Here is a 15,535-nt window from a genome sequence, read left to right as displayed (position 1 = left end):
GAAGAAAGTTAAAGCGAAAATGACATCGAAATACTATGTGCCTTATTTGTGACAAAATAGAGACCATGAAATTTCTTACTGAGTTCGATCAAACTTTTTATTATTTTTCGTTATTAATACATATTATTAATAATTTATGGATACGATCACCCTAGTGGTACCTTCACATATACATACAAATGTATATAGGAGAAAATATAATTTACTTGCCGGTTGCTTTGCGGTGGCATATTTATATATAGATATGTATGTATGTAAGCTCATTGCATTCGGTAAGTTTGTTAAGCTTCGACGCCAATCGGCTCTTAGAGTATAATTTGTGTTCGCACTGAGCACAACAGTAGTAAAGAGTGCGGTTGTTAAAATTTTAGAACAAACAAAAACAATAAACTTGTTTTGCAACTCAAAAAAAAAAAAGAAAATAGCTAAGCTAGTTGCGAAAATTTAGTTTGAAATTTTCACGAAAACAAACCAAAAGTGTTCATTTCGAAGAAACGTAACCTGCCATAGACATACATAAATACCATATACTGCCGTGTATTTAGAATCTATAAAAAGTACGAAGTGCCAACAACAATAATAAATACATGTACATAAATACATATGTATGTATATTAAATGTTTAAGCCGAAAAATGGTGAAACAGTCTGGAATCGTCAAAAAAAATTTTATCTTCACATTACGTTTATATGTACATACATATGTACTATGTACATACATATGTATAGCATGTATTTATACATGCATGTAAATGCGACGTCCAGTTGTCATCACCAGCTGGTGTTTTTTACTTGTGAGTTGTCTGTGACATTCTACAACGAAAAAGGTCAATTACCTTGACGCTCTTGACTTGCAAAGTCCATATAACAAACATACATACTTTCATATGCATACATATGTATGTATATATGCATGTGTGTATGTGCGCACGCACATAAATTTATAAATTTATTCAAGTACTTAAATTATTATCGTGTATCAATGAGGGCAATATTGATAACAGTGAAAAAACTCGTGTATTTTGTATTTAACTCCTTTTTGATTAAAATTTATTAATACCACAGCATCGGCTATGGGTGTTGAATTAATCACAAAGCAATATATGTACATACATACATACCTAAATACATACACATGTATGTAATATTTTTTGTTTACACGCGAGAAACTGCAAATATGCATTTATATACATGAAAATATATACATATGTACATATACATATGTATATACTATTTTAATATATATGTAAGTATGTACATGCAAGTATCTCTGAGCTTATCATTTGCCGAACCACCGAACCGACCGCCAACCACTTGTAGCTGGCGGTTTTGGCTCTCGGCTTTCTGCATATGAGAATTTGCTTTGCATTCTGCCAATGTTGTAGAGTGAAAGATTAAAATCAAAGCTGCCATATCAATCAACAAATAAACATTTATTAAAAAATAATGAATTTTCGGTAAATTAAAGCCTATTTTTCACTAAAGAATTTTCAAATTCAAAACTTCGCTGGCAACGAGGCTATAATACGTTTTATGAGTAAAGTTCTTAAAGCATAAAAGGATATTAAAAGATCTTTATGTGAATTTTGATCAGTCAGTTTTTATGACAGTTTTATGCCATAGCGCTCGGATCTAAATAATATGTTCGGAGATTGTAGCGTTGCCTTGGATAATAGATCATGAATGTAAAGTTTTCCTTACAATTTGATCGTCTAGTTTATATGGCAGCTATATCCTATAGTTGTCCAATATCAGCATTTCCAACAAATAAGCAGCCCCTTTGGGAGAAAAGGATATGTGCACAATTTCAGATCGAGATCTCAAAAACTGAGTGATTTATTCTCTACCATGAAATAAGACCATAATCCGTACCCGTTCCTAAGACAGTCGAGATATAGTAAAAAAAAACGGACCCCGATTTTTTTCCTGCCAAAGATAAGCTTCGCTCAACTTATGGTCAACATGATCGGCCTATCGAGCGTACTATTCGCAACAAGTTGCGCCACGATAACTGACCATTTGATACCTCAAACTGAAGTTCGTGATCTCGTCGACATTTGGTTTCAACAAGACGGCACTACTTCAGTGAGCAGATAGTTTAATGTTTAGGTCGACCGTTTGACCAACAAGATCGTGCGATATCACAATGTTAGACTTTTTCCTGTTAGAAGTCTAAAGTCTATGCGGACAATACCGCTTCGATTCAGACCTTGGAGCAAAACATCACGCTTGTCATTCGCCAGTTACCAGTCGAAATGCTCGAACGAGTCATCGAAAATTGGACTCAACGAATGGACCATCTGAGACGTAGCCGCGGCCAACATTAGAAAGAGATAATCTTCAAAAAATAAATGTCAAAGAATGTTCTTTCGATATAGAAACATATTTATTCGTGTTTATTGTGTGAACTTTTTTGATATCCGCCCACTTTCTACCACGCTTCACACGCTTCAAAATAAACGCAAGTTATTTCATGGCGACTTCTGGTTAGACGCATTTCAATTCTCAAACTAAAAGTTCAAGATATGTATTTTCAGTTTTGGTTTACATAATTTTTGAGAACAGTGTTGCCACAACCTGAAATTAATTATCTATTTCGAAAGCGAAACTATTATTTGATTATAAAATTCATTAAACTTTCTCTTATTTACAGTAACTTAAGATGAAATTGGTGATCTTGGATACTGCCGACTCAGTTGGAGTTTGGGCAGCCAAATATGTGATGAAACGCATTAATGACTTTAAGCCCGGCCCGAACAAGTGAGTATCTTTGCCGAATTATTTAACAAACTTGCCTAGTAGTACTAAAAGAGGAACTAAAATTAACAAAGGTTAAATGATAGAGAAAAGCAGAGACATGACTTAAGCACCATGTGATATAAGTCAGCTTGGGTAAAGCTCGGTTTAATCGGGTAAGGTCTTAGAAGACTAACATTCTGATCGATTGTATCCAAATTGACCATTACAAACTCGACGATGCAGTATAGACATGAGCGATCACAAGCAAAAACGATTGAAATACTGGATAACCGGAAAGTCGTTCATAAACTACGTCATGCTTAGACAGGATGAGACAGGAAACCTTGCTTTAAATAGAATTGCCTTTAAAGAAAACACTCCCTCAATACTTGTTTTGAGGGTCAAAACAATACCACTATCGAATCATAGGGTCCTTCCGTAATAGCATTTATTATGGATTTACAAGCAGAGGGGGCTGACAATAATTATTTATTGTGTATCTTGGTCGGTCTTGAAGTTATAGCGGACATATCTTAGTGTCTTGAAACAAAGAGGTCTCAAACTAAAATGAATGAGAAATGCCGTAGATTTTTACGAAACCCAATATTTTTTTACACGTTTGGATATTTAGTCTATATCAATAGACCGAATTCCACTTTAAGTGAACTTCCTTGTGATAAAAAGTTTCAATAAAAAGACTATAGAAGGCTGACAAAAAGGAACTAATAAGTATACGTTTGGTTTCTCAAATTACAGATACTTCGTTTTGGGTCTACCCACCGGAAGCACGCCACTTGGCATGTATAAGAAACTGATTGAATTCCACAAAGCCGGCAAAGTGTCCTTCGAGTTTGTGAAAACGTTCAATATGGACGAATATGTAGGTGAGTAAATGTCAACAACTACATAAATGAGCTTAGATAATTTGACTACTAGAGACTACTACTAATTTTGTTATATTTTTCGTAGGCATACCACGTGATCACCCCGAAAGTTATCACTACTTCATGTGGAACAACTTCTTCAAACACATCAATATCGATCCGAAGAATGCGCACATTTTAGACGGCAATGCCAAGGACTTACTCGCCGAATGCCAACAATTCGAGACAATGATACGGGAGGCGGGTGGTGTAGAGCTCTTCATCGGTGGTATCGGACCGGACGGACATATAGCCTTTAACGAACCTGGCAGTTCGTTGGTCTCACGTACACGTGTGAAAACATTGGCACAGGACACATTAGAGGCAAATGCGCGCTTCTTCGATAACGACATGAGTAAGGTGCCCAAACAGGCGCTAACTGTGGGTGTCGGTACCGTGATGGATTCGAAGGAAGTGATGATATTGATTACGGGTGCGCACAAAGCATTCGCCTTGTACAAGGCAATCGAGGAGGGTGTAAATCATATGTGGACGGTGAGTGCCTTCCAGCAACATCCCAATACGTTGATGCTTTGCGACGAGGATGCCACGCTGGAGTTGAGGGTTAAGACGGTGAAGTATTTTAAGGTAAAATATTGTTACGATAATTTTTTGCACATACATTTTTAATGTATATGGTTCGTATGGCTTGGCTGTATTATAGAATGACTCAGCGTTGCTGATCTCAAGTATCTGCCGATCTGGTGTTTAAATTAAGATGTTTAATTTCTATTTGCTTGAAATGGGGAAAACTGGTTTGGTGTTGGTTCACTTTTTTACAAATAATGGTGTCTGGTAAAAAAAATATAACTTCTAAATTATTAAAGGTAGTTAGTGTTGGTTTTTTGAGGCTTGTAAAATGCTTTCTAACATAGCAATCTCTTTTGAGAGCACATTTTTTATCCAAAATACCAAAATACAATAGTGCTCTGTATAGTAATCCAATAGTCGCAAGTTGCCACTAATTTTTAAAGTTATTTGTTCTAGTTGCAAAATATATTAAAATTTTTTTCATATATGTATGTATGTATATTTTCAAAATACCAGGGTATACTACGAGATGTACATGAAAAAATGATTGGCGAGGAAGCTGAGTTAAACGTGCAATGAATTGATCCAGCTAATAACACTCAAGTATTATGGTTCCCATGTGTATGTATTTTCTTTACAATGAACTAATTTTGAGTTACTGGAATTATGAAAGATTTATCAATTGAAAAAAAGAAGTTATGTGCAAGAATTACCCCCAATGTCTCAAAGAAAGGTTCCCTTTTAAGTAGAAACTCAACAGCGAAGTTTACCATGGTATCCATCTCAATATTCTGGTTAGGCTCTTCTATATAAATGGAATATAGTACTTATATCACAAATATTGCCAGAGGTTGTTTAAGATTTTAAACTAGAGCAGAATATTTTCAACGGTACCCCGTTTAGTAAGTGGCTATTGATATTTTCTCAAAATAATTAGTTGAGGTCTCCACAATTTGCTCTTTTTAAACATTTGTTATAAGGCTGAGGAGTTTTAATAATACGAAGAGGTTTAAGAAAATTCATCGAGCTACCTGGCTGTCTCCGGATCGAAAAGCCACCAACCAGATCGAACATGTTGTGACACGGTATTTTGCACAGTATTTTAAACGTGCGTACGCTTCGAGGTCCTAACATCGACTCGGACCACTGTCTTGTTGCAGCCAAGATATGCACCCGCCTTTGTACAGCAAAAAACGCACGTCAACAAACAGAAAAAAGGTGCGATGCCGAACGATTTTCTACTCGACTTGCACTCCTGCTCTCTGAGAGCGCTCATCAGCAACTCGGTATAAGGGAACTATTGAATGCCAGTGAAAGTATAACACCAGGAGCTGGTGAACCCGATTCCCCAATTGAACGATGCAATTGCGTTTTGTGAACCAAACGAGGGTTTTGTTGACGAGCCCATTAAGGCAGAAATGGTTTGAACAAACAAATATGTCCGTCATGAGCTGTCAAAAACACGTCATCACTATTGGTAGACGCTGTATGGTATATGCAGTATGGTTGATATGTTATGGCTATTATCATTTTGATCTAACTTTTAATAAAAAAAAATTGTATTTTTCGGATGCTAGCAAGTTGGAGACTTTTAATAGGCATTTAGAATTCTGATCAAAACAATTAAAAAACCTTGGATTTAGTACAATAAACTGAAACCCCATAATATCTCAGCGCTTACGCCATTCTAGATTCATATAAAATAGATACATATATAAAAGTGATATAATAACAAAAAATAAATAAATCTCTATAGCAACTATTTATTTTATTCCTACAGGGTCTAATGGAGCTGCATGGTAAAATGGTGGAAGGGGTGTAGTACTTTCAAAAAGTCTTGATAACATTTTTGATACAATTCCGGAAGAATTTAACTCAGCGAAACATTAGTTAGTATATACAAATTAAATTTGTAATCATATTACAATTATTGTAATAAAAAATATCGAAAATAAAAATAATACATGTGATGAAGAAATTACTTTGAATTATTTGTAACGGGTGAGCCAAGTACAGGTACTTTTTTCAATAGCCTTTTTTTGACGTTAGTCATGTAAAGGTGTCAGACTATTTTTGTTCATACAGCTTTCAAAATACAGCTTTTGAAAGAACTGAACCCACTCGATCTTCCTAAGCGACATCGCTTCGCTCTATGGGTTCTTGAAAAGTTCCAAGATGATCCGACGTTTTCGAGCCAAATTTTGTTCAGCGACGAGGTGTATTTCTGGCTCAATACCATACTGTATGTAAACAAATAAAATTGCCACATTTGAGACGAAGAGCAACCTGAAGAAATGCCGGTAAAATCACCGGTCCATATTTCTGCAAAATGATGACAGTGAGAACGTAACCGTCAACGGAGACCGTTATCGCGCCATGACAACCGACTATTTGATGCTTTAAATTAAAGCTCTTGATCTCGGCGACATTTGAGCATATTTGAACCGAAACCAAGATCGTGTGATATCACACTGTTAGACTTTTTGCTGTCAGGATATGAAAAATCTGAAGTCTATGCGGATAATCTTGCTTCGATTCAGGCCTTGGTGCAAAAAAAAACAGTCATCGAAAATTGGACTCAAGAGATGGACCATCTGAGACGTAGCCGCGCCGCGTTCAGCAAATACTAAATAAAAACTTCAATCTTGTTGCGAAATATGCCCCATGTTTAATAACTTTATCTTAGATGAGTCACACATGCATCAATGTGGAATAAACGGCTAGTTCTAACTTGAGGTTCAAAATCTCTGATTAGATCAATCATCGCCGTTCTGGCCCTTAGAACAGAACTCGCCTTCTTCGGAGCAGATTCCGCGAGTGAAGTCCACTCTTTCTTACTCCATAATGCGAACAAGGAGGTACACGTTTTTCCTCGGTCGTGAAACAATACAGAAACACTTTCGGATTGCGCCTAAACAGCATAAAACGTAACTGTGATGTGATCTCTCATTTCCATCTTCGGGAAAAGTAAATTCCCCACCTTTAGCGCCGACATATCTCATAGAGCATATAACCCATGACTCATTCAATTGGTGCTTTGCTCATTAAAGTAATTTTTGGGGCTCCCATTGAAGCAGAACAGTCACCGTACAAGCACTCTCTGAGTTAACTGCGCAACTTTTTTCCAAATAGTGTAGAATCACAGACCGATACGAGGGCTGCTATATATATTCTGGCCTAGGGCAACACTAAGTGTTGCCAGGTGCAATCTGACGTTTCCATTGGAAAGTTTGACATTTTTTAGCAAAACATCACTCATAACGTTTTGTCATTTAATCGTGAATTGTTTTATTTACAGGGAATTAAATAATTTCCCGGCAAAAAAAAAAATGGAATCTTGGAAAATCTGGAAAAAATGGAAAATCTTTGTATGGCTATGAAGCACCATCCTATAGCACTGTGAAAATCCGGTACATCGAATTCAATCGTGGCCGACGCTCGCTCAAAGACGAATTCCGTGAAGGTCGTCCAAAAACAGCCGTTGTGCCAGAAAACATCGATGCCGTACGTGAACTGATAATGCAAGACCGTCATGTAACATACCTTCAGATAGAGGCATGCCTATGCTTTCTCCCACCAGCATACATTCGATATTGCATGAACACCTAGCCGTAAAAAAGGTTTGTTCTCGTTGGATCCCGCACAATTTGACAATCGCTCAAAAAAAGGCTCGTGTGGATTGGTGTAAAGAAATGCTGAAAAAATACGATCGCGGTGCTTCAAAAGACGTTTACAAGATCGTCACAGGTGACGAATCATGGATCTATGGGTATGAGCCCGAAACAAAACAGCAATCGACAAAAAAAATAAAAAAAAATATGTACATTATTAGGCCAAAAATATATATAGCAACCTACGTATCGCTATTTTGCTATCCTCAGACCCGCCTACATACTTTCAAACGCGGTCAAAACAAAATTACGAGACCGGACGGTGAGGCTAAGTTGTTATCAGAACGCCTTCGTAAGTCAATTTAAGTCTAAAAACCTCTTCCGGTTTTAAAGCAGTAAACCATTTTACTGACTGCTTTTAGTAATTCAATACGCTTTTACTCAGCTGTTAATGTTGCCTAGTTCCTGTGACGAACTGTGTAAAGTACAACGCCCTCCGAACAAAAAAATACAGAAAAAAGTACAGCAAGGAGCGCGTTTAATGTTGTTTGTCAACATTGCATCATTTCACCTGATTCACGATACACAGCTGACTCGAACTCTGTACTCGAAACGGTTGAGCAAAACAAAAAGCACGTCGCAAAAGAAAAAACCTGGCACTACGAAAACAAAAACACTGTTAGTTTAAAAGGCGCGCGCCCGCCACATTGTTTGACCGTTAAATAATTAAACTGTAAATCCCAGCGGATGGCAGATTGATCGATTTGTATGCAATGCGCTATAAGTGGGTGTTGTTTGACTTTTCGCAGGCAATGTAGCGAATTTTTGATAGAATGCATTTCGGTGGGCATGTCATTGGCCGAGTTAAAAAAGGACAGGCCGAAGCGATAGTAGGACAGTATTAAATACTTAATAAACGCGGTGCACAAATAGATTAGTAAATGTGGCAATGAGTTCGTGGACTTTTGAAACAAAAAGTGAAACAACTCGAATAAAAATTATATTACAACACATTTTTTGTTTTTTTAACAAGTGAAGTGTTGAGTATATGTAAACATTTACCTTTGCTGTAATCTCATTGTAATACATATTTATTATATTGTAATACATGTTTACATATATATTATCTACTCAATTATGCACCCATTAAACTATAGATATATTCAATCAAACTTATTTTTTATCGCACTTGCTACTTGTTATTACCCCCTCAAATTCATTGGGTTACAGGTGACCCTTGCATTACATTGTATGTATCTATGTTGTTTACTTTTGTATGACACAACTAAGTGTTGTCGTTTAATATGTAAATAAAGTGACACGCTGTTAATTAATCCTTTTTACCACACAATTAACTACATATACATACATGCAAATATCTATGTGCATGCGTAGTCGGCGTGTAACTCAATTAATAAACACCAAAGTCATAAGTAGTTTGATGAATTTCCCACTAACTTCTCATTATTGTAGATTTGGGCACAAGTTTGACCTAAAACTGCCAAAAACTTCTGTGAATATGTTAAACACACAAACAGACATATGCCACCTGTTCGAAGGTGTAAACAGATATGCACTTGCAAATATATGTATACATATATGAATACCCTGTAGGAAAGTTGAGGAAATATCTGTAGGCATATTACGTCATGACTTATTCGTATACTAATCAGGATTTCAGCTAAATAGTGGTAGTACCACTCCCGGATCATTTTCAAGTTGTTGCTTATTCGTCATCAGAACAACAATTGAGCGTCTAGTAGACAAATTTGAATCCACAGTACAAAATATTCCCGTGCCAGTGAGACAAAGAACTGCCCGTAGTGTCGAGAAGTCAGTCTCTCACACGTAGTTCTCAAGGGTTGGACATCTCTATGACGTCATTGTGAAAAGATCTTGGCCTACATCATTACAAGATCAAATTGATGCAAGAACTGAAGCCGCTTGACCACCAGAAACGTGAAACGGGCTGAGTAACAACTTGAAAATGATCCGGATTTTCATCAAAAAATCATCTTCAGCGATGAGGCTCATTTCTGACTGAATGGCTACGTCAATAAGCAAAATATGTGTTATTGGTCAGACAGCAATCCACACATACTCCATGAGTTCCTATTGCATCTCGAAAAAATTATGGTTTGGTGCGGTTTATAGGCCGGTGGCGTCATTAGGCCGTACTTCTTTCCTGATGATCAAGACCGGCACGTTACTATGAATGGGAAGCGCTACCGCTCAATGATAACTGAATATTTTTGGCCCGAATTGGATGATATGAACTTGGACAATATGTGGTTCCAACAGGACGGCGCCACAAGCCACACAGCGAATGTCACAGCCGATTTATCTCAAGAAATGGCCCAGTCAATTGGCCGCCTCAGTCGTGCGATTTGACGCCGTTAGACTATTTCCTCTGAGGCTACGTCAAGTCTTAGTTTATGAGTATGGAACTTCGTACGAATATCGAGCGTGAAATTGCAGCAGTATCCGCTGACTTATGCCAGAAAACCGCCCAAAATTGGGTTTAGCGTCTGGACTTCTGCAAGCGTGCCCGTGGTGTCCATGCAAAAAAAATCGAGTTTCATACATAATGGCATCCAATGTACTTTCACAGGAATAAAGAATTTCATTGATATTCCAAACCGTTTTGGTTTTATTAAAAAAAAAACTTTTGTAGCGCTCTCCTTGAAAAACCATATAGTTTTTAACAAAACCATTATATGGGGACTTGTCGGAGTTATGATCCAAATTCACCCATTTTCACAGAGTCAGTGGAGGTGTTAAAAGGATTTCCCCTGAGCGAATTTTATTATTATTGCATGAATGGTTTAAGTGATATGTACATTAAACTTACTAGAGGGTGAACCATGCGCACTTTTTAAAACAAATCTGCAATACCAACCCAGATTTGAACATTTCATTTGAAGACTCTAGCGTTTCCTTGAAAATTATTAATTGCCGAACTTCGTGAAGATAATTGGACAATAAAAAATGTTCCATACAAGAACTTGACTTTGATCGATCAGTTTATATAGCAGCTGTATCCTGAAGTAGTCAGATGTAGGCAATTCCAAAAAATGGGCACCTTCTTGGAGAGAAAAGAACGTGAGCAGTTTAATATTTCACAAACTGAGGGGCTAGTTCGCGTATATAAAGACAGACGTACATACTTGTATATAGCTAAAGCGGCTCAGCTCGCCAAAACGATCATTTATATATACTATAGGGTATTCCACGTTTCTTTCTGGATGTTACAAACTTCGATAAGCCCTTTTCGGAGTATTTCAGCAATTGTTTTTCCTTCGTCCTAAAATACCTTCTAATTCTTTTGAAGCTTCGATTTCTCAATTGGGAATTCCACGAAATAATTTCGTATTGTCCTTAATTAAATTGCTAGCTGAATTTAAGTGGACTAAGGACAGCCGTATTAACCCTTTTTTCTCCTCTCAGCATACCAAGTCGGTGTTTGGTCGATTTTGGGAAAATTACGGAAATTCTGCAAGCTTCAGTAAAGTAAATTATATTGGAATTCCCGCCCAATTTAAAAGAAATTTGTCAGATTTTTTTAGGTATTTCGGTAAGTTATTTCGAAATATATGTACACTTTCTGTTGTAGAACATGGCAATCACCTTAAAATGTCTTTTAAGGAAAGAATGTTTTCATATTCAATACAAAAATATACAAAGATATGAAATTTCCTACAGGGTGTATTTCTATACTCGCATCCCCTGCTCATTTAGCAGAAGCAACAAACATTAGCTGTCTATTTTGTATAAACTGTGTGCATAAAAGTGTATTATTATCTAATCTACTAATTAAAATGTGTCATTAACCCTTAGGTAAGCTGAGAGAGTTTATATTCGACTTTAGTAAAAGTTATTCGGTTGTTTGCGGACATATGAGGCGATCATTGTAGTCCTGTGGAGAAGATGAGTGACTCACTGCCAAATAGTAGATCTAAATTCGGATCACGACAAATTCTAAAGGAGGATGAAGTCATGTGTAGAAGATGGCGTAAGTGAGGAAAGTTCTCTGAGCGTCATTCACTTGGGAATGAGCAGACACGATTCTTTTACTTATGGCTCAAGCAGCTCACGACTTCTGGTCTTCGACCAAGCATCCTCTGTGTAGCAAAAGAACATCCGTTTGAAGGCGAGATAAAGTGAGAAGACAGACCATCCCATCCCAGGGTTGTGCGCTGGGTTTGGGATTCTCCACGTAAAAAACGCCCCCCCAATGAATAGAGAACAATAGCCTCGGAGGAAGTCTATTACTTCTTAGCAATTTAGTTATTTTTTTAGAACTTCCACAAAAAATAATCCGTGTTAGAGTCGAACTAAGCTAAGCTACCTAAGTGATAATGCATTCTTAACCAATTTCATCTTTACTTCAGGTTGTAAAAGGAAATTGTGGGCTACAACAGCTTAATTAAATACTACAAATTATACAGTTTAAAGGTTTACGTAGCGACTATCGGCTTTTCCAATCCTGACCTACATATGTTTGGATCGTTAGATTCTTCTTACTCGAATTTTATCAGCATTTTTATGGTGTAACGAAGAATATTTTTAAATCAGCTAGGGCCACACAACTTCTGCACCGGACGTCCACACAACTAATTAAGGGTTAAGTCAAATGATATGACAGCCGAAGTAGACAGTAATTTGCTGAAATCACCTATGGGAATAGGTGGTAATGAATTTAGGGACCAGTGGGATGTATTACGACCATTTACGTGGTATAAATGTGTCTTAATTCACATTTATTTTTAAGCGGCTAAGTAATGACACCTTCTAGACGCCTCCACATCGACATTTAGCGACTAATTGCGTATTTTACTGCAATAAGGCGGCTAAGTAAAGCTTGTTACTATATAATTTTAAAATAAATTTTCGAATGAATGCTGACCGGCTGAGATGCCAGTTCTGGTTTCAGCTTTAAGCCCAAACAAAAACTAAAGTTATAGCGGTCGTGCTTCACGTAAAATTGTTTGACCTCCGATATTTCTGATATGAGAAAAGTTCCGTAAGTACGAAGGCAGCTTAAAGTTTGCGGGATATTAAAATTTATTAGAGAACAATAGAACCCGAAATGTAAGGAAAAAATAGATAGATAGAAAATTGAGGCTCTGCACTGCGACCTATGATCTATTGTGTATTCTTTTATATAACATATGGTCACAAAGGTCCAGCATTCTGAACAATTCCAGGAGCTTGCTGGGCGGCACTGAGGTGATGTGATTCCTGTCCACGTAGATGGAATCTAAAGCCTTGAGCCTGCTTCTACAAATTGCTGGGCAAATTCTGGAGTTTCCTGTTCTATGTCGCAAAACCGGCAGTTTGTGCAAGAAACTATGACCATGTTGGACAAGTGCTTCCTGAGCCTACGGTGTCCTTTATAGAGCACGACAAGGAGGCGGAATTCGTTTTGGGGAGGTTGATCATATCTTTAAAAATTGCAAGATTGTACTCTCCCAGTAGTAGCTTGGCGGGACTCATTCCTGCTGTGTGCTACCAATGCCGCTCTCCCATCACAAAGAAAGATTGATCCACATTTTGAAAAGATGTAAAAGCCGTCATTTTGAAGGGGTTTCTTTAGAGCTATTAAGTTTAAATGCAATATAAAACTGCAACTGAATACTCTGTAGAAAATAGCCAATATAAATCTTATTCTTAGAATAAAAAACTATGTGGAAGGCCACAATATCTCACACTCAACAAAATTCAATCTACTAAACCTCAATTTTTCAACATTTTGTTGTACATAAATACAATTGGTTCCGAAACACGCTACGCTTCCTACAAGTGGTAGGTCGAAGCAAAAAAAAAACAACCGAAACCGGCACTACATTGCAAAGGGATTTTAATATGCTAATTATCCCCAACCACGACTAAGCTGCCTCAAATAGTGAAAGCTTCGTCGCATTCCATCGAGGGGAGCGCGCCTTCGAATTACCAATATAAAAAGAAAGTAAACCACTCAATATCCCGCAAAGTATTGAAAGGCAATATATGTACATAGCTGCCGCTTAGATTGGAAACGGGCTTTCCACCCTGCACTGGCACTGCATTTTTGTTGTCTACTGTTAGGCGAACCCAAAAATAAAACAGAACTGGGTGTGCTTACAAACACTTTTGTACTTTTCGCGGTTGATTATTGTTGTTGTTGTTTCTTGGATTTAGAAAAATGCTTTGGAAACCAAAACATCCCCAAAGTTCAAGAATGAACTACACCACGGTTTAGAGTGGGGAATGTGTTTTAGAAAAAAACATAAAAACAATTTTCAGACACTCAGCATTGGATTCCATTACATGGGGTATTGGCCGCATTTGCATTCCACGGGTTTTACAGACAATGTATGTGTCTTGAATAGTTGGTCTTCTAATACAGAAAAAGAGGAATGTCTTTTGCTTGTGGATTTTTGTTGATTGACTACACTTCTGATTCTTGTAGTTCTGATCGTTGGAAACAAGCTTCGTAGGCTCTTTCCCTGCAACTGAAGGAATTTTTAGGGCTTATGGATCTAACAACGGTTGGAGGTCCCCACTTAAACAATTATTGCAATAAAAATCCAATCTTTGTATGTGTTCAATAAAATGTGGAAGAACTTTCGGTCTCGACTTGATGACCGAATTAAAACAGATACAAAAACACAAGGTACGCTCGAGAAATAGACACCATCGTACTCAACAAGAGCCTATAAAACCATCACTACTTTGAATTTGAGGATAATGCTTTATATTTGAAAATTAGTACATTAGAATAAATTTGGCTTTGATCCGAGGTAGCTATCTGAAATAGTGAGACCTTAGACTGGTGGCTCTTATTCCGGGACCTGTTATTATAGATAACCACAATTTGGTGCTCAAAAATTTATAAGGAACAGTCTACTCGCTGAATCTCGCGATATTGACTTTAATTTTCAGGCAGTTAGAACCAAAGTAACTGTATTTCCTTTTTGAGACTGACTTTCGGATCTGCCAAGAATATAATTAAGCTGCCATAGGAAGTTGTCTAGGTTTAAATTGAATCGAAACTTGGATTACCGGAAGCTTAGAAATTCGATCTTTGAAGGTTGAGTTACTAGAGCATTTTTATCAAAACCTTCAGTTACCTTTCAAAAATTGTCGGAGTTTTAGTTACCCACTATCCGATCGAGATTCGTGCGGTAAGGTTCAAAATTATAGCAAATGCCATTTGTATAAGAAGGAATAAGCCTTTGACAGCACGAAAAGGAGCTGCCTTTATGGCGCTATGCCTGCAAAACAAATACGGCCGTGTAAACTGACGTTGAGCAATATCAAAAGCTCCGTCAGGATTGGGATGGATCTCTCCGAGCCCTTCGATACCAAACGAGGTTTCAGACTAGGCAACTCTCTATCGTGCGACTTCTTAAATCTACTCCTGCAGAAAATAATTCGGGCTATAGAGATATTGATATAATTGGCCTCAACAACCGCGTCTTTAGATCTGCTTTCTCCAGATTAGAAAAGAAACCGAAGCAATTGGGTCTGGTAATGAACGAGGGCCAGGCGAAATATCTCCTGTCATCAAGCAAATAGTCCTCGCATTCGCGGCTTGGCTCACACATAACTGTTGACAGGCATAACTTCTAAGTCGTAGATAATTTCGTCTCCCAACATTAACACCAACAACATCGTAAGCCTCGAAGTCCAACGCAGAATAACGCTTGCCAACAGGTGTTACTACCCGCCGGGGGGAAGCAGAAGAAGA

General features: G+C 37.5%; 1 protein-coding gene across 3 annotated transcripts; it reads left to right on the top strand.

The window, feature by feature from the left end:
- Positions 1 to 313: 313 nt before the first annotated feature.
- On the top strand, positions 314 to 6,148 carry LOC120769739 (glucosamine-6-phosphate isomerase). Of its 3 annotated transcripts, none has more exons than XM_040096894.1 (5): positions 314 to 557; positions 2,653 to 2,759; positions 3,495 to 3,622; positions 3,708 to 4,249; positions 4,709 to 4,771. In XM_040096894.1, exons 2-5 carry the CDS (start codon positions 2,662 to 2,664, stop codon positions 4,769 to 4,771), a joined length of 831 nt encoding a protein of 276 aa, XP_039952828.1. In that variant the 5' UTR covers positions 314 to 557; positions 2,653 to 2,661. The 3 variants fall into 3 exon arrangements, with proteins under 3 accessions (XP_039952828.1, XP_039952827.1, XP_039952829.1); XM_040096893.1 differs by lacking the exon at positions 314 to 557 and adding an exon at positions 5,973 to 6,020 and having other exon boundaries at positions 2,662 to 2,759; positions 4,709 to 4,813; XM_040096895.1 differs by lacking the exons at positions 314 to 557; positions 4,709 to 4,771 and adding an exon at positions 5,973 to 6,148 and having other exon boundaries at positions 2,662 to 2,759.
- Positions 6,149 to 15,535: the final 9,387 nt, after the last annotated feature.

The sequence above is a fragment of the Bactrocera tryoni genome, chromosome 2 (genome assembly GCF_016617805.1).
Source record: "Bactrocera tryoni isolate S06 chromosome 2, CSIRO_BtryS06_freeze2, whole genome shotgun sequence".
NCBI lineage: Eukaryota > Metazoa > Arthropoda > Insecta > Diptera > Tephritidae > Bactrocera > Bactrocera tryoni.
Note: the sequence above shows the minus strand (reverse complement) of the source record. Positions and strands in the feature narration are given on the sequence as shown.

What these genes read in the sequence shown, in the direction of transcription:
- LOC120769739 (XM_040096893.1), top strand. Translation starts at nt 2,662, where the DNA reads ATGAAATTGGTGATCTTGGATACTGCCGACTCAGTTGGAGTTTGGGCA. An exon ending in CAATATGGACGAATATGTAG is followed by an intron (nt 3,623 to 3,707) that starts GTGAGTAAATGT and finishes TATTTTTCGTAG; the next exon opens with GCATACCACGTGATCACCCC. An exon ending in AGACGGTGAAGTATTTTAAG is followed by an intron (nt 4,250 to 4,708) that starts GTAAAATATTGT and finishes TCAAAATACCAG; the next exon opens with GGTATACTACGAGATGTACA.